The sequence below is a fragment of the Oryzias latipes genome, chromosome 12 (genome assembly GCF_002234675.1).
Source record: "Oryzias latipes chromosome 12, ASM223467v1".
Taxonomy (NCBI): Eukaryota; Metazoa; Chordata; class Actinopteri; order Beloniformes; family Adrianichthyidae; genus Oryzias; species Oryzias latipes.
The window spans coordinates 4,248,650-4,267,230 of NC_019870.2; the positions used below are offsets into that span (position 1 = coordinate 4,248,650).

Sequence of the window (18,581 nt, forward strand, 5' to 3'; positions counted from 1 at the left end):
GCTTAAGTCAGTGCAGCCTGACTGTCAGAAATGAGGAAATTAGCCCTTGTGCTATCCTAGGCACTTTAACTTTGGGAGTTGGGTCATCTAGACCCATTAGACAGTGCTCTGAACCTTTTTTCTTCAATGATTTGTGATCTTCACTGGTGTCCATGGATTACATGAAATCTTTCCACCTTTATCCACCTTTGTCATGGTAGGGAGAACACGTCAATGTGAGGATCGGGTCATTTGGACCCCATAGGATAGCACAAGGCTTAGACAATCAGTGTAGTTGGCGTCTGTATCCTTTGGGCGTCCTAAGGGGAGTTGGGTGTCACGTGAACACGTCATGCTTGCACCATTTGTGCACGGTAAGCAACAGAAACCGGTATGGCTACCTTACACAACAACTACAGTTTGGCATAAGGGCACGTACAACACCTTGCGCCGTACGTCAAAAGTGCATGCAACTTCAATTCGCTCTACGAATACTCACCACACGCACAAAGGTACGTTCCATTTTCATGACATCCCTTCAAGGTGGCCGTACGAGCCTCAAGATGCAGCCAGTCCTCTCTACGATCCTCCACGGGTGAGACAACCCAAAAACCCGTTGCATGTGACCCAAGCATAACCCCCAGAGAAGATCTCAGATTCTTTACCATTTCGCCTACATGGTCTAAATGGCTTTCTGGGAAACTTCAGACTTTAAAGTGAACCGTGCTGCTAAAGGTAACACAGAATTGTCCAGAGAAAAACTCAAAAAAAGATCTCAACCCATGAGCTCAATCTCAGACCAACATCAGCTAAATGTCAGGACAAACATTGAAGATGTTTTATTTTTCCGGTGAGCGATGTCATAATATGCTTCATCAGCAAACAACATGCCAGCTTTCAAACATGGGGGAGGAGTGTTGATTGTGTGGGCTTGTTCTGCAACAATCTGAGGTCACAGAGTCTGTCGTGAATTCAAATACACCAGAGTCAAACATGAGGCTTTCTGTCAAACGGTGACAACTTTGGACAAAAGTCAAGGAGCTACACAAAGTGTGGAGATGAAGTGACGAAACTGCAGCGGAGCCGAAGAGAGTCCACACCTGAAGGGAGCCCTCGTGAACGGCCACCTGCACACCTCAGTGAACTAAAACAATGGAAAGAAGGGAATGAAATTCCTGCACAGCGATTTGAGAGGCTGATAACATTGCACACTAAACAAAAAAAAAACAACCAACCGGTTCAGGCACAAGCCCCGCCCCCTCCTGGAGTCTGCAGAAAACTGCAGGATTTGAATAAAATCCCGATCATTATCTTCCTGCCTTTTGGGGGGGGGGGGGGGGGGGGGGGTTCTCCTGTAGCCCCTCTCCATGGAAGTGCATGTGAGATGTGTGCACCCGTGAGTGTGAGGCTTTCCTCACCTGCAGCTTCAGCTTCAGCTTCTGCAGGACGAGACTTTTTCTTTTTTTCCCCCACAGCTCATTTTCTTCTCAAGTTTTTCTCTTTTTCGTTGCCTTAAAATAAAGACGTCTGATTTTTTGCTGTTTTCCAGGACGGACAGAGCAGATTGCATTTCTCAAGGAGCTCAAATCCTAATTGGGATTATTGAAATAAAAATGAAACTATAATGTTTTGTTTCATTAAAGAACAAAAAATGTCTAAGTATTGTGTTGATTCATGCTCTGAAATGTAATATTTTTATTTGAAATATCTCAAAAAGAAGCGACGTTCCCTTATGAGGGAAAAGAACTTTAGGTTACAAAAGGAAACGTGAAATGAAAATATGTAGAGCCCAAGCAAATCTCCTTGCTACGCAGTTTGTCCAAGTGGGGCTACCGTAGTGTGATGTCATCCTCAGTCCAAAGGACCCCGAACGGTTATTGCAGGCCGGATGGTTACGGTACCTACACCGTACATAAACCATTTACCATAGATGAAGTCCAGTTCTCATGTACAGTCAATGGCCGAATCCAAATTCATTCCCGACCCCTCCCCCCCGGCTTCTCCGTAACCCTATTTTTATCCCTCCAAGCGGAGAGTTATGGAAAAATAGCGTCAAATCTTGACATTACTACCACTTGATGACATCATCAATAGTCGCGTGTTATCTATGTTAGCGTGTAACTGACATCAAACTCAGTAGTTACATTTAAAATATAAACTTTTGTACTTCTGAGCACAACCTCTTGAAGAAATGAGTCTCTCCTCTGCGTTGCACTGAGTCACTACGGCTCCTCCTTAAAAAATAAACAAAAAAAAAAAACTTTGGGACACCGCTACAGCTCCAATGCCCCTACAATTGAAAACAAAGGGAGGAACTGTAGGGGTAGGGAATGAATTTAGATTCTGCCAATCTTTAAGCCGTTAGCTTAGCCCCCACAAATTAGCATCTGCTGAAACTGCATAATAATTCAAGGGGTCTAGTCCACTCTCATGGGGACAGTGTGAAAGTAAACTCAAACAAGACACCAGGTTTTTCAGGATTTGCTGCCTAGTCGGACGTCTATGAGAAAGGACTTGAATCATCCAGGAGGGGCTTCCATTCCCCTCTTGGTGAACTCCAGTCATGCTTTGTGTTGCAGTCCGGTGGAGGGACCCCGCCGGCCCGCTCACTTCTCTGATTAATGAGCTCTGTTGCTTTCTGGTAGGTTTGCTGTAACCTTTCAGATTTCATACATCTGTGCTCGTCCAAGCGTTCGCTCCAGCTGGTCACAACACTTCTTCCACGGAGAACATCAAGACCAGAATTAGATTACTCACATGGGGGGTTTAATTGCAGTAATTATGTTACTTCTGCAGGAAATAAGCAGCAGAAGATTCTAATTAAGGCCACAGAGTAAAAACAGGAATGCGAAAAGTAAAACTGGATTTTTTACGATGTTTTCGGCAGTCAAATCCACTTTACTTTGTTTTCGGCAGAGAATTTTCCCAAACGAGAATAAAAAAAAAAAAATCAGCCTTTGAATCCGATCTTTGATCTTCAGGTGAAATGGAGGCAGACTGATAATCCTGTCCCCACCCTTTCACTTTCTCTGACGTACACACAGGTCTGAGCACCTCCCTGCCCACCACCCCCCACCCAGCTGATAACAATGCACGTGGCCGGGTCACATCCTCGGTGCGGATCGGCCTTAACCCCCGGTGGCTCGGCTGCATGTGTGGACACGTTTCCTTCATTGTCTGGTTTATTTTACGACGACTGAGGTCTGCAGCTGTGATTAATACATGAGGGAAGAGTCTCGAGGGGAGAAAATCGTTCCAGTCTGGGGGGGGGGGTGATACACAGAGCCAATTAATGCAAATAAATGAGTCACAGAGAAGTTCTGCACTTGAGCAGCAGGAGCTGCTGCTCTACTTCCTCCAATCAAGTATTGATTTGTCCGTCTGTGAGGACCCTGATCACCGCTACCCGTGACGACGTTGAACTACAGAGTGGTGGGGGGCCTCAACTCTGCCTCAGGAGCCCCCCCTTAAGGGCTGCTGATGTCTAAAAGGGGAGCCAGCACGCCTCGACATGCTGCCTTTTCACCCCTGTCATTACTGCTCTGCAGCTCCAACAACAGAGGGCCTGCTTCACTGCTGAACAACGAGAGACAGGCTGCCCCCTGTTGGTGGTGCGGGGCACAACAGGGCCTGCAGCAGTGAGGAGGACCTCTCTTCTTAAGCCTTCGTAGTTTGGGGTCCTTTCTGAACATTTTTTACTATTTTACAATTTTCACTGGTAATTCTGTCCCACAGCAGTTTTGGACTGGACTGTTTTTCTCATTGAGAACTCAAAATTCCCTAAAACTAAATGAAAAGCTCATTCATCGTTCATCTTCTATACCCGTTTATGTCCCTTTTGGGGTCACATGGCTGCTGGAGCCCATCCCGGCTACTTGTGGGCAAAGTAGCCGTTTTAATAAAACATAAAAACCCTAAAATGTTTATGTTTTATAACAAAGTGTTGAAAGTGAAATGATGAAACTAAAAGCAAAGCAAAGCCAAGATAAACAGTAGAAAAAACAGGTGAGCTTCCAATAAACTCTATAAAATGTTCCAAGGATTTATTCAGAGGGGCGTCACAATTATGGGTCATAAATCTGGCTATGTTTGTTTTGAACCTAAAATTTAAAAGTTACGCACTTTTTTTGAACCCTTCAGGTTAAATTTGGAATGAGAACTAAGCTGACGGCGGGTCGGCATCCTTCCCATGTCACCGGCAAACACGCTGGTCAGTCAGAAGCTACTAAAGGGTCAATTCTATTCATTTATAATAAATAATTTTAGGGAAAATTGAGAGCTGCAATCATGAAATGTTTAGTGGAGTATTTTCTGTTGAGTCTGACTCTTTAGCTAAGTGAAAAAACTGCTTTATTCCTATCCGAGGAGAATTTAAAGATTTTACAAGAATGGAGACGGAGAAAAATCCAAACAAAATCTCAGAATTTCATTTTATTTTCAATTTTACGCAACATAAGTATAAATATCTGTTAATATACAACATCTATGACATCCATAGAGCTTTCCTTCTTGGAAAATACAAAAACTCAGAACACTTTTATTGCACATTTTCTAAAAGACAAACCATGTTCATCAAAACACTTTGAGTTTTTGCACACAGGAAGGAAGAAAACGGAGAGCAGACACCGATTACGGCACAAACGAAACGTCCCAGAGGCCAAAGGAGCAACACGGCTAGAAGCGACATCATCTCACGAAGATTTTGGCAACTCGACGATATACAAAATATACATCCATGATGCTTTGTAAACAAACACTGATGTGCTTCGAGGATTTGATCACCGGACTAAAGAAGAGACGGCTTTCGGCTCCGCGTTTCCATAAGGTGCTTCTGTTCTCACAGTTCAGACTGAAGTCAGTCACGACCTCTTAGATCACAGCGAATCAACTTGAGTGGATTTTTTTTTTTCCATTCTGCTAACACTACAGGCTCTGGACGTCGCTTTAAAAAAAAAAAGAAAGGCCTCTAAAACCCAGAAAGGTGGAAAGAACTGCAGGGGGACGCGATCACAAGCAGGGGGGTTCGTACGGTGGATTTCCTGTTCAGGTGATGGATTGATGCATGAGATGCAAACACTCATGAACCCTCGTGAAACTTCAATACTTCCTAGTTTTTTCGTTTTTGCCTCCTGCAAACATTCTTCATCTCGTGCTACATTTTCAGAAAGACCTTCCAGCTTCTTTTTGAGAACACCAGAAAACGTGGCTCACATCTTCCACGAGCGCACTAACGGCAAAATCTTCACGTGTAAGACAATCGAGTCAGCCCCGTGTCGGACATGGTTCTATTTACACCATATTGCTTAAAAATCAATATGTACAGATGTCAAAGGAATGTGAGCAAATTATTCCCCGTGAATCTAAGGCCCCTTCACTCATATTGGATTTACATGAAATCTTTTTCCTTTTTCTTTTTTTTGGAGAAGACGGAACGCCGTCTCCTCAGCGCAGCACAGATCTCCTGCGCGAGAAGACCTCCGGTCGCCTTCGCTTAAAGAGAGCAGCTCAAATCTTCTTACGGCGGCGGTTTTCCGGTTCGGCTGAAACCAAACATTTCCAGACAAACGGTACATTCAGAGCACAGACATCGGCGTGGAACAGCTTGCCCGGTCCTGAAACAAAAAAGAATAAAAAGCGCGGGGATGCTGCGACATGTTCATGGTTGTTTTTTTTAAACTGGATGTGATGTCACTTCCTGTTGCTGCGCGGAGACTCCTTCTGCGGCCGACACCTGTCTTTGTCAGCAGACGGAGACGCCCGGTTCGGATCTCGTTTAGTGTTCTTCTGCGGAGGCGGGACTTCCTCCTTTTTCTTCCTGTCTGCCGGCTCCTTCCGGGTGGAGACCGGCTGCCTGTCCGGGGCGCCGGTTCTGGTTTCTGGGACCTTCTGGCTCTCGGGTTTGAGGCTGGACTCCTTCTTTGCTGCAGGTTTCTGCAGGTCGGGCTGAGAGGCGCATGGAGGCAGCTGAGCCTGAGCTGCAGGTTTGGGGTCCGGATGGGTCTGGATCTTGGGCGTGAGGTCTTTAGGTCTGACGGCTGCTGATGGAGCCGCAGCCTTTAGACTTTTAGGGGGCGGGGCTTTGGCTTTGGACTCTGCTGCAGGACCTTTGAGCTGCACGGACTCTTCAGGCGTCAGAAAAGCCGCTTCGTCCTGTGTTTGCTTGTTAATGGCTGCAGGTTCTTGGAGCTGTTTGAGGATCGAGCTGCATTTGACGGTTCGCTCCTCTGCAGGCGCAGCGGCTGCAGGCGCAGCGGCTGCAGGCGCAGCGGCTGCAGGCGCAGCGGCTGCAGGCGCAGCGGTTGCCAGCTGGGATGCAGTTTGTGGGAAAGGTTGCACTGCCAGTTGCTTTTGAAGTTGTGTTGCAGGTTGTGCTGCCAGTGGCGATCTCGGTTGCACAATGGGTTGTGCCGCAGTTTGTGATGCAGGTTGCTTTTGAAGTTGTGTTGAAAGTTGGGAGCTGGGTTGCACTGTTGGTTGTGTTGTAAATTTAGGTGTGTCTTGTGCTGCAGTTTGGGTTGCAGGTTGTGTAAAACATTTTGTTGCAGGTTGCATCTGTTGTTTACCAGTTTTTGCTGTAGGTTGTGTTGCAAGTGGGGATGTAGGCTGCGATACAGGTTGTGTTGTATGTTTTGATGCAGGTTGTGTTGCGAGTAGTGATGTGGATTGCACTGCAGGTTGTGTTACATGTTGTGTTGTAAGATTGGTTGGAGGTTGTGTTGCAAGTAGTGATTTGGATTGCACTGCAGGTTGTGTTACATGTTGTGTTGTAAGTTTGTTTGCAGGTTGTGTTGCGATTAGTGATGTGGATTGCACTGCAGGTTGTGTTGCGAGTAGTGATGTGGATTGCACCGCAGGTTGTGCTACATGTTGTGTTGCAAGCTTTGTTGCAGGTTGTGTTGCTAGTGGGGATTTAGATTGCACTGCAGGTTGTGTTGTGAGGTGTGGTGCGATTTGTGTTGCAGGTTGCGGTTCAGGGCTGACTTTGCCTTTCAGACTGGAAACAGCTGAATTTGCTGTAAGTTGCAGGTTTGCAGCAGCAAAAACGTTTTTGACAGTTTCGTCTTTTCTTCCTGAATCCTCGCTGGATTCTGGATCTTTCCTTCTGGGTGACACTAGGTCTCTCTTGTCGTCTGCGGCGGCAGAGTTGCCGCCAGGTTGTGTTGAGTCTGCGATGTTTTGTTGCACCCTGGCAGCAGCTTCGTCTGCGGTTTTGCCGTCCTGCTCAGAAGCAGATCCTGCGGTTGGGACGTGGGGCTGCTGCTGTGTGGAGCCGATGTTCAGCAGCAGAGCTTTCTCTGGAGCTGAAGCAGCGACCAATCGCTCTGGAACTTTGGAACCTAAGGTTCTGCTTGGGTTCTGAGCAGCAGGTTCTGCCCCCTCGCAGCTGGGGGGCTGTCCTGCATCCAGAGCGGATTCAGGTGATGGATCAGCTGCAGCCGCAGTCGCCTCCAGCTTTGCAGAACTCAACGACTCCTCAGTTTTGCTGTGTTTTGACGTCGGTGTTGCTCTGACCTCTTCCTCCTGTTGCTCCGCCTCCTCTTCCTGGTCCTCGTTACTCACTTCCCGTATGGAGGGAGTTCTTCCGCAGGTGGAGAAGTGAGAGGCGTGCCGTGGGGCTCTGTGCTCAGCCTTGGTGCCGCTCCTGCTCTCCTGTTTGACGGCGAAGGCCTCGGGTTTGCAGGGCGGAGCCTGTGACTGTTCTCTGGGTTGTGATTTCTCAGAAAAGCTTTTTCCCTCTGCTGCTCCCGCCGTTTCCCTGGAAACCGCCGAGCCGTTTCCTGAAGATGCGACCTCGGCGCCGAGGCAGGCGGTCAGCGGGCTCTTCATCCTGTCCGCGTTCCTCAGGGAGGCGAGGCTCTTCTGTCGCTCTGTCGGGCTGTGGAGCCGGACGGGGGAGGTTGCAGCGGCGCCGTCGCCCGCGTTGTCCGTCACTTTGGGGAAAAAAGTTTCCGCTTTGGAAACTCTGGGACCTGAAAGGAGGCCGATGTCCAGAGTTCCTTCAAGAGGTTTGAGCGAGGAGACGTGGCGCCCCTCCAGTTTGTAGTCGGACGACGTCTTTCTGAGCTGCGACTCTGCAGACGAGATGAGCTGCAGCTTCTCCACGGCGCTCTCCCCCCTCCCAGAGTAGAGCTTGGGACTCAGACCTTCGGGGCTGGGGTGCGCCCCCCCCTTCAGGTGCTCATCCAGCTGCAGGCTCTTGGACCTCATGGAGCCGAAGTGGAGGTTCTCGTGGAGGCCGGGCGACAGTCGACACATGCAGTCGTCCCGCTCCTCGAAGGACAGCCTCTTCCTGGTGAACTCCATGTTGGGGGCTTTGAAGTCCAGCCGCTCGGGTTTCAGAGTGTCCTTAACCTGTCGGGGGTGGGCGGGGGCGCCGTCACTGTCGCAGCTGCTGCTGCTGGAAGCCTCGGAGATGCCCTCAGACACTCGCGAGGACAGCTTTTTGTACAGCACGTCCTTCAGGGTTGGACCGGCTGCTTTGGCGTCTGCTGGGCTCAGTTCTGGGACGTTCTGGGATTTGGCTTTGCTTCGGAACAGAAAGGCGTCGCTCCTATCCTCGCCACAGGGGGGCAGTGCGTCGCAGTCGAGCAGGGCGTCCTGCTTCTGCAGGGACTCTCTCCTCTCAGACCAGTCCTGTCTCTTCGCCACCATCTTACACTTAAGCTTCTCCTTGTCCAGCTCCTCCACGGACTCCTGCCGGCCCATCTTCCGGCTGGGGGGCCGCTTCAGGCAGCCCTGCTCGACGGGCCGTAGGCGCGAGACGGGCAGCGTCTCGCTGGACGTCTCGTCAGCGCTGTGGTCGTTCAGCTCCTCGTCCTGCACCTCCTCCTGAGTCACCTCCAGGCTGTGCTTGCGGGGGCAGAGGTGCTTCTTGTCCCCTGTGTAGGAGGGGCCCAGCTTCTCCTCAGACTGGACTCGCTTCAGGAGGGGGGAGCGGGGCGGCTCCGCACTTTTGGGGCAGACGATGTGGCGCACAATCGTCGGGGGGGAGTGGATATTGGCCGGGAAGGCCGGGGTCGTCTTGGAGATGGCCACGGTGTGTCCGCTGAAGAGCGGGGAGGGGGGGCGCTGTGGAGACGTGGGCTGGGGGGTGGGGGAGGGCGTCCGGGCCAGAGGGGAGAGGGGGATGCCGCTGACGGACTTGCGGCGGCCCTGCCGGAGCCTCTGACCCGGCAGCTTGGGGCCCAGGCCGTGCAGGGTGCTGGGCCGGATGTGGCCCGAGCCCGCGGGGGAGTTGGGGGCGCTGGAGCTGGGGGAGCTGCTCTGCGACGAGTTCCCCCCTGCGGGAAGACGGAGAAAGAAAAAGAATAAAGAAAAAAAGTAATTAACAGCCGCACAAGAAGCTCTGTGAAAGATTTCTGGATCAGATTTTATCACGAGAAGATAAAATCTCCACCTGACTGGGTGAAGTCTGGTGAGGGGCGGAGGGCGGCGGTGGGGGAGCGAGGGGAGAGGCTGTGGGTGGGGGAGCCAGGGAGACTCTCACCGGAGGAAAGGGAGTGGTTGAGGGAGGAGAAACTGCGGCTGGTGTGCAGCAGAGGAGACGGCTGCATCGCGAAGCGCCTGAAAAGAGAACGCCGCCTGAAACCGCAGGACAGAAACACAGAAACCAGGATCACATGTCAGCGCGTGTCTGCCCCCTACTGGACGACAGGAGAAAAGCGCCTGAGGTTGCCCTGAGCACATCAACAAATCAAATAAGAAGAAAAAAAATTGGCATTAATATAATATTAAAATAAAATGCAGGAAACCAAAACACAATGAAAAAATGAATATATAAAAAAGAAATGTAATTAAACATAAACCAAAACACAAGCTAACTTGAACATTTTTCATGTTTCTTTAGTGTTTCTGCAAAAAACATTCAAAACTTTAAATAATCTTTCTAACAGATGAAAAAAGAAGCATAAGACAAAAAGAGAAAAATTCAGATTCTACATTTTTTGCCTCACAAACGATTTGCTGTTTTTCGACGACGATGACGACTTAATATTTAAATTTTTTTAAATAAAATCTGAGAAATCAATTATTTCATGGGAAAAACTCCATTCCTCCTCGTGCTGAATTTTCATTTTTGAAGGTCACGTTTCCACTTAAACCTGATCATTTTGAACAAATCAGGTTATTTTTACATTTTTTCTCCAAATCCAGAGAATCAGAGTTTATATGTAATTTTCTAACTTGCATATAAATGATTGCATTGTGTGTTGCTACTTAATTTTCTGTATTCACGACGGAAATGAAACATTCTGGAATTTTTGTTGTGCGTGTAACAAAACATTTACCTCTCCGGCGTCTTCTCCTTCTTGGGCTTCTTTCCACACCTCACCATCTTGCTCCTGTAGCTGTTCCTCCGGGCCGGGCCGGTTTTTATGGACGTGTTCTCAAAGGGGGTGGTGGAGATGGCCACTTTGCTGCCGCTCTGAGAGAAACACAGTTTTCGTGTTCATATTTGGGCTGAATATTTAGAAAGTAGAAAGACCGTTTTTACAAGAAAAATTGTCTCATTTTCTGTCTTGACAGAAAAAGGATCATCTTAGAAAATAATCTCAGTTTAAAGTCCCACTCGGATCATTTTTTTAAACTTTTGTAAAAGCGTTCCCAGCGCTATTTTAATCATGATTGCACCGTTTTTAGACAAGAAAAAAAACCCTGCAGTTTTGTCCAAAAACTTTCATCAGAGAGAATTAGAGATTCGTCTTTGACTTGTGAGTGGCACTGTTGATGGGGAGTAAGCCCGCCCCTTTTCCCATCACCCGTCTGCTTACACACTCTCCCCGCTAGTTTACAGCTCCTCACACCCCCAACATAACATTACTCCAGGTTGACAATGATTTGGATAAAGAAATACTCAGAATACAATTTTAAGTTTCATAATTGTCTTAAACCTTTAGAAAAAAATGAGGCAAAAAAATTTTAAAAACACAATTTTCATCTGAGTGGGTCTTTAAGAAAACATATTGTACTAACTTGTATTTTTTTTAAATACGGTTTTTCTCACACCGTTGTTTTGTTTTTCATGGAAAACTTTAAATTTAAGGAATTTCTGACATATTTCTCCAGGGCTCGTTTTGGCAGTGCAGTTGCACGTTTTCTGTTCTTATTCTCCATGTAAACACGATTCTATCACTGAAAATCAGTCATTAATGTTGAAAAAAACGTTCAGCAAAACTTGGCCATAAATTCTTTCTGAAGTAAGAAACTGTTTAAGCTGTAAAGACATCCGAAACGACGCTCCAGCACAGTCTGGTCTGGTTACCTTCAGCAGGAGCTCCACCACTTCAGTGTGGACCAGACCGTGGACCGTTTCTCCGTTCACGTGGGTGATGAGGTCTCCGGCCTTCAGTCCCGCTTTCTGCGCCGGCCCGCCTTCCTCCACATTCTGACACACAAAAGCATCGCATGTTGATCTTTAGATTTGCAATTCCTGATTTCAAATCAGGACTGGATAAAAAAAAAAAAAAGATCAACATTCCTCCTGAACCTTTCTGCTGATTTCATCAAAAATATTTACAGAAAATGCATCCGATTTCTAAAGAACTTTGTTATTTTCACGATTTTCATCGGTCAGCGTCTTAATCTCAACCAGAGGCGGAGCTACAGAGGAGCCGCCGTATGATAATGGATCTTTATTGACGAAGATTATCATCAGAAATCATCTGCTTCTTTAAATATCAGTGATGGCCCCTCAGATCCAATACTGCCATTTTAATTGTTTATTAATGATTCCCAGAGCCCCGCCCCTTCACGTTTAGTATCCTTGAAAAGCTCCAAATATTCTCTAAATGGATTTTATTCACTTGTGTGCACTGGTTTGGAGATACTAAGGTTTAGAAAAGTCCTCTACAGAGGATGTATTTGCAAAGTCAGAATGTTTTATGGAGGTTTTCTTCTATAAGTTTCTTTTTCCTGGTATAAATGAAGGATCAACAAGAAATCATATAACTCATAGTGATATTTAGTATACATTTAAAGTATACTAAACATATACATGTGTCATATTTACACATTTGTGGCCATCTCTAAAGTTAAAAACTAACAGGAAATTAAAGAAAACAACATTTCCGCCTTGATTATTTCTTCAGATTTAATAAATTAGCTTTATTCAGAAATAATAACTGATTTTTAAATGAAAATGTGTTTTTTAATTCATTTATCCTTAATCTCAGATTAATTTAGAAGCTCTGGGCTGCATTAGGAGAAACCTCCTGAGCAGAGATCTTTTCTCTTCCGTCTCCTTTTTGATCCTAACAGGCGGATGAATTTTCCCACAAACAGATGAAATCTCTGCAGCAGCGACTCCACTCGGAGATCCTTTAGGGATCTGAGCGGATGAGCTTCACCCCCTTCATCGGCTCCTCACCCAGACCATGTGGTACACGGTGTACATGTCGCCGTCACAGGCGTAGACCCGGATGGCCCTCAGCGTGAAGCCGAACTTCTTCCCCGAGCTGTGGATGACGACGGGCTGGCGCGGGATGGCGCTGAAGAGGGAGGAGTCTCTGCTCGGAGACGAGTCTCTGGAGGACGGGTCGGAGGAGAGGGAGTACGGAGACAGGGGGCTGGCCAGAGGGGACACGCCGAAGATATCTGGAAGGAGGAGAAACAACCACCAGCTGAGCAGATCCTATGATGGATTCCATCCCTCTTTACCCCCCATGACGACTGCTTTGAGGGCGGAGCTCCCAGAAAACTCTAAACCAAAGGTGGGCAAACTTTTTGACTTGTGGTCCACAAAAAAGTTCTGAAATTGGACAGGAGGGCCGAACCAGGAGCAGACGTTTGGAGTGTTTTGGAAATCAATCCACCTCAGAGAAAGAAAGAAGATAAAAATCTGTCCGAAAACCTCATTTACAAACTAAACATTTAGCTTGTAAACTGAATATGAAATATAGAAACAAATGATTAATCAATTAATGAAAATGGTTAAATTGATTGACTTTTAAGGATATTACTTCACCAAGTTGATTCATGATTTTTCCAAATGAAACATACTTTTGCACATATTTTTAACGTTTGATACTTGATCAAATTTTGCCATGAAAATTTCTGAAACAGGGTTGTGTCTATTTTACTGATATAATATTATTTTTTAATCTTATCAATTACTTTTTTAAGTAACATAATCTGCATATATTTTGGATAACTGATCTTCATTTGCCATGTTGATTTCTAAAAAGTTATTCTTTTTTACAAAATAACTTAAGTAATTCATCTTTGTCGTGTGCTTTATTGCTATTTCAGGATTCTTAATCCTGTCTGATAAAACCTAGGAACCAGATAATGATAAATGATGTAATAAAATGGTTACGGTAGAACAGGGGTGGGATTATATAAATTTGCTTCCTTCCACTCCCTTTCAAGCAACATTTATTAATATGTCTAAATATCCAAAGTTGATTCATCATTGTATGATTGTATAACTGATGATTGTATTGTTTTTGTGTATATTTCCTATTTGATTGCTTGAAATAAACCATTTCAAATCATTTCAAATCAAAACTATGTAATCTTACTTATAATAATATTTGAAAACTGAACATTATGGACTGTTCATTTAAAAACTGTGCCTTTTGTTCTCATTTTAGTGCCACTTTCACCGTCAGGTCGATGTCCCTCAGTCAAAAACATAGAGAGATGCTGCGTTCGTGTGGTGCTGGAATAATCGGCAAAAAGACGAATGGACCAGGAAAACACACACGAACGTAAAAAATCAACTTATTTGTAGAGCACCATCATACAGGGAAAATTAAACATTAAGGATTATCAATGTAATTAATACCATCTTAATGGTAAATGTTCAGAGAGCTGTAAGTTCCTGTCAGTTCATCTGCTCTAATTCTGAGGAAAACATCTTTCTGCTTTGAGTTTAACGTTTCATCTCCACAGCAGAAGTTTTCTCAAATATAACTTCATTTAAACACTAAAACTAACGCAAAATGTGATTTTTGGTCAAAGGATTTAATTAATTGTGTGCAGAGAAAATCCTGCAGGTTGCAAATTTATGAAAGGAAAAAACTAAATCTAACGTTTTCCCGGCTGATTGAAATATGAGGTCGACCTGGGAGTTGAACCCCAGACCAGCTGCTCAACCCACCAGTCATGCGATTATTTTGTTGTGATTAATCTTCTTCAATCTTACCTAATAATTTCAGTGAAAAGCCTTCTTTTGAAGTATTTTACATTTGCGACTTTGGGTTTATGAAGTTTCTTTTTGTAAAACTTTACTTAAATAATGGGGGGTATTATTTTGAATCTCATACAATAAAAAAATAAATAAATTTGAGGTTTCTTGTGGATTTTATCATCTGAGGTGGAAGAACGCCGCCCTCCAGATTCTCAGGAGCTCCAGCCTTCGACTCCACAGACCTGCTGAGGTTTTATTCCCTTCCATCCCTGTTTGGGGTGGAGTCCAAACTCTTGTGGGTGGGGGCATGCACATGTCTAAAGATAATCCTAACTCTCATTTTGAGGGCTTTTAGTTGAGCTGCTCTTCCCGTTTCATTCATTTAAGTGATGGTAGGTTGGAGATCTTCTCACCTGCAGGGATCATCAGAGACAGAGCCCCAGTGGACACAGACTTGGGGAGCTTCGCCACAGATGACGGTTTCTCCGCTGCCGCGCTCTCCGCATGTGGAGGCTGATCTGTGGAGGCGGGACTCGTGCTGTCGGGGCTCACGGCGTCCTCACCTCTGGGCGTCAGCTGATCCAGATGTTCAGAGAAACTTCCTGCAGGAAACCGAAGCATTTTAGGGGGAAATAAAAAGGATAATTCTTTTAAGTAAAAAAGGTAGAAATGTATATATCTATTGCAGAATTTAAAAATAATTATAGTTTATTATTTTAAACTTTTTTGTTAAGAGAAATCAAAAAAATATATAGTTTCAAAATAAATTCTGCTGCACAAATTCGTGCAACAATTTTATTTAGAAACACAAGAAGGGGGAAAAAAAAGTGGGAGAAAATGCTTTGCTAGTGCGAGTATGAGGCAGGTTTGCCTTTCAGTCAGAAAACCAGGAAAGAAACCATATTTCACACCACTTTTATGTGCATGTTTGGGTCTAAGTGACACCAGAAAAACCAACCGGAAAGTCCAATCATTGCAGGACCTTTGGAATAAAAGGTCCATTTATGAGCGAGGATGGGATTAACAAACACGATCCTTCTGGGAATTCGGATTAAATTTATAAACCTTGAAAACAATTAAAGAAAAGATCTTTTTGAAGGAATAAGGGTTTCTGAGTTAATGATTGATGGTGAGACAAAAAAACAGCATTCTGTCTCACTAAAACCTAAAGGAAAATTCTAATTTGTTTGGATTTTACATCATTTCAGCTGCCAATAGTAATGAAACAGATGTTAGTTCAAGTTCTAGTGGACAAAAAAAATCTAAATCTTCAGATCACAATAAGGTCAAACTATTTCAGCTTCATTAACCTTTTTGCTCTTCGAATAAAAACAAAAATAAAACACCAAGAGAAACTGCGACTTTAAGATCCCGCCCCCTGGAGTTCTGGGATGACCTCTGACCTGACAGCGTGGCGCCGCTGTGGCTGCTGCCGGGCGTGGTGGCGTCGGCCTCGTCCTGAAGCAGCTCCCCCATGGAGAAGGAGGCCTTGCTGGGGTCCCCGAGCCCTGAGGTGTCGTCCCCTTCGCTCTCGGCGGAAATGGCAAACTTTGGCAGCAGACTGGATCGGGGGCCGTGGTTCAGGCCGTCTGAGTCGGTCGAGTGGGACAGCGACGGCCTGGTTCAAGGACAAAACGCCATTGGTGAGCCAAAGGGGGCCAGCAGGGCTTTCAAAAACTCATCACAGCTGGTGGGCGGGGGGGGTCTTACACGTCCGCAAAGTCTGGCGTCCAGCTGAGGGAGTCCACCGTCAGAGGGCTCTCGCTCTTCTTCTCCTCCGCCTCCCCCTTCTCCTCCAGATGCCCCCGGGACAAATCCAGGCTGCTGTAAACCTGACAGGGATCCTCCCAGTTAGAAACTCTTCTCCGGCCTACACACTGAGGGAGGGGGCTGTTCGGCTGCCCGATGGTGACCAACCTTGGAGAATCTGTGGGAGCAGGAGGAGAACTGCCGCAGGTCCACGCTGAAGTCCTCATCGTTTGTGTCGTCCTCCTCCGTTTCCAGGTGGTGGTACCTCTCAGAGCGAGCTAAAGGGGGAGGGAGTCAGATTTTAAACTCTTTAAAGTCTGGAATGATGTTTATCAAGCTGAGCTGTGTTTGACCTTATTGTTTGAATCTGTTTTTGTATTTAGTGGAACTGCACGAGTTTGGTATTAAGACCACGATCAAAGACAAAAAAACTTACTGTCGAAGTAGCTGGTGTCATCCTCAGACTCCAGCTGGGGAATGAACTCAGCCTTCTGCCTCAGCAGGCCGTTCCAGTCCAGGTGGTGGAAGAACTGATGCTGCTTCACTTCCGCAGCGCCACCTGCAGGCAGAGAAACAGTTCCAGGTATCCGGAGCTGCTTTTGACAAACTCGTGGGGAGTTTAATGGCTTCTTTTCTGTTGGTAATATCTCCATAGCAACCATATTATTTGTTGGTCACCTAAGGGGGACGAACAACTGCACAGTTTTAAAAATAATCTGCAAAAGTTTCCTTAGCAACGCAGGTTTTTTGTTAACTACGCCCACAATCCAAATACTTCCATGTCCTATGTCATATTGTTCTGTTACGCTTCATCCAATGACTCGTGTTCATTTTTCACAGTTATACCTTAAAGCAGGGGTCGGGAACCTATGGCTCGCGAGCCATATATGGCTCTTTTGATGGTCACATGTGGCTCGCAGACAAATCTTTAATTATACTTTTTTTTTTATCATTAGTCCAGTCCTTCTCGGGCGCGATGCGATGCTAGAGGCGCGCAGTAGTAGCGGTGCTTAGAGAGAGAAATCTGCGCCAGCGCTATCAGTTACTATTATTTATTATTTCACAGAGTTTGTACCAGCTGGAAACCTGTGAATTGACGTGCATAAAACTACGCGCTCCCGTCTCTGAGAAAGAGCGCGCAGATGCGGGGACGGGATGTGTGAGGGAGAAAGCAGAGGGTGGGGGTGAGGGGTTGTGGGGACAGCAGGTGAATCGCGCAGGGATTGTAAAAACGTAAAACCCGCTGCCCGTCACCCACTGCGGCGTGTGAGTGTGTGTTTGGCTCCCCGTCTGCATGTGAGCAGTCTTTGTCACATCTACAGAACATTCAGACCTACGATGACGTTTAAAGTCTCAACGCCTGCATGAAGCAGAAACTCACCACGGATCAACCAGACTAGACCATCAGCAAAACTACCACGAGAAATACTCATCATTTATTAGCAACAGAATAACAATGTTATTAAAAAGAATCCACAGACTTATTGTACTTTAAAAATGTTGAAATTAAATCAAATGCACACATTCATTTATATATTTAGTTTTAAACAAATTGTCGCGGACTGAGTTGGATGGCTGTTGGGCCGCGTTAAAAGTTCTGGAGTTCATGGAACGCATCGATCAAGCAGAGATCTGATTGGCTCTCAGTTCTGTCGCTCAGCCTGTTGTTAGGTAGTTTGGACCAATGGGGTTCAGCTATGGGCCGAATAAGGGAAATGGGAGGGCTGCAGCGGTAGCAGGGGGATATAAAGTTGGGAGAAGCGCTCTCGTGTCGGCGGGAGAGATTCAGGAGTTGCTGAATTAATTGAACGGCGTTTGTTGCGGTCTGCAGTAATCGGAATAAAGAACTTTAAAAGAGGTTAAGTCTCCGTGCCTCAGTGTGGGGAAGGGACACTAAATTATTGTATGGCTCTTTCGAAATTACATTTCAAAATATGTGGCATTTATGGCTCTCTTGGCCAAAAAGGTTCCCGACCCCTGCCTTAAAGTATTACAGTAAAAAAAATGTACGAACAGGGAAACGCCACTTTTGCGAGCTCGCCATGCTAACACTATTCAAAATCAATTTTTTCCCCCCCAAAATCATGGTTGGGGAGTTGGGAGCCGATAGATCAAAATCTCTTTATATGAGGAGTTTAAATTTGTAGTAGGTCAATGGTCTCTTCTCAAGGTCAAAGGTCAACAAAAGTTCGGTTAGGGTTATCCTGATGACCTGTGTGTTTAACTTTGTGAAAATTGCTTGAACACAAGTTTTTTTTCTCCCCCATATCGTGTAAAAATGAGAAAACTGCCAAATTTCCCACTTGGCCACAAAATGGCCACCAAGTCGTAGGTCCTGTGGCCATCCCAGAATTTTAAAACTTCCTTTTGATATCCTCTAGTTTCTGTTGTGGTTTCATTAGTGGATGCTGAAATATTTGCTCGAGTCCCGTAAGACATTTGTGGCCCTGCTCCCACTGATGATGATGTCATCTTTATTTGTTTGGGGAGGGGGGGGGGGGGTCGTCCACTATGCCTGAAATTCCTCCAATAGAAGAAAGAAAAAGTGTCCCAACAATCTGGTCCTTCAGTCCAGGAGTGCTGCGGGACAGAATAACATTTGTGGCGTGGCGTCACGGACCGACGGCGTCCCCAGCTCCAGGTCACTTTACACACTCGTGCGTGGAATCGGATTCATGCTGGAGCTGGAATATCGATCCGAGTGCGGAGGTCAGTAGGACGATCC

The 18,581-nt window shown here is 45.9% G+C and overlaps 1 protein-coding gene across 9 annotated transcripts in view; it reads right to left on the reverse strand.

The window, feature by feature from the left end:
- Positions 1 to 4,386: 4,386 nt before the first annotated feature.
- mast4 (microtubule associated serine/threonine kinase family member 4) overlaps positions 4,387 to 18,581 on the reverse strand; it is a 133,457-nt gene continuing 119,262 nt past the window's right edge. For 8 of the 9 annotated variants that reach the window (XM_023960995.1, XM_023960994.1, XM_023960992.1 and 5 more), the window contains 10 exons: positions 16,293 to 16,415; positions 16,025 to 16,134; positions 15,818 to 15,939; positions 15,511 to 15,725; positions 14,521 to 14,709; positions 12,344 to 12,570; positions 11,240 to 11,362; positions 10,266 to 10,402; positions 9,377 to 9,561; positions 4,387 to 9,260 (listed from right to left, as the gene is read on the reverse strand). In XM_023960995.1, coding sequence (XP_023816763.1) covers positions 5,668 to 9,260; positions 9,377 to 9,561; positions 10,266 to 10,402; positions 11,240 to 11,362; positions 12,344 to 12,570; positions 14,521 to 14,709; positions 15,511 to 15,725; positions 15,818 to 15,939; positions 16,025 to 16,134; positions 16,293 to 16,415 — 5,024 coding nt within the window. In that variant the 3' untranslated portion in view covers positions 4,387 to 5,667. The remainder of the gene's footprint in view (positions 9,261 to 9,376; positions 9,562 to 10,265; positions 10,403 to 11,239; positions 11,363 to 12,343; positions 12,571 to 14,520; positions 14,710 to 15,510; positions 15,726 to 15,817; positions 15,940 to 16,024; positions 16,135 to 16,292; positions 16,416 to 18,581) is intronic. The other variant, XM_023960993.1, reaches the window with a different exon arrangement.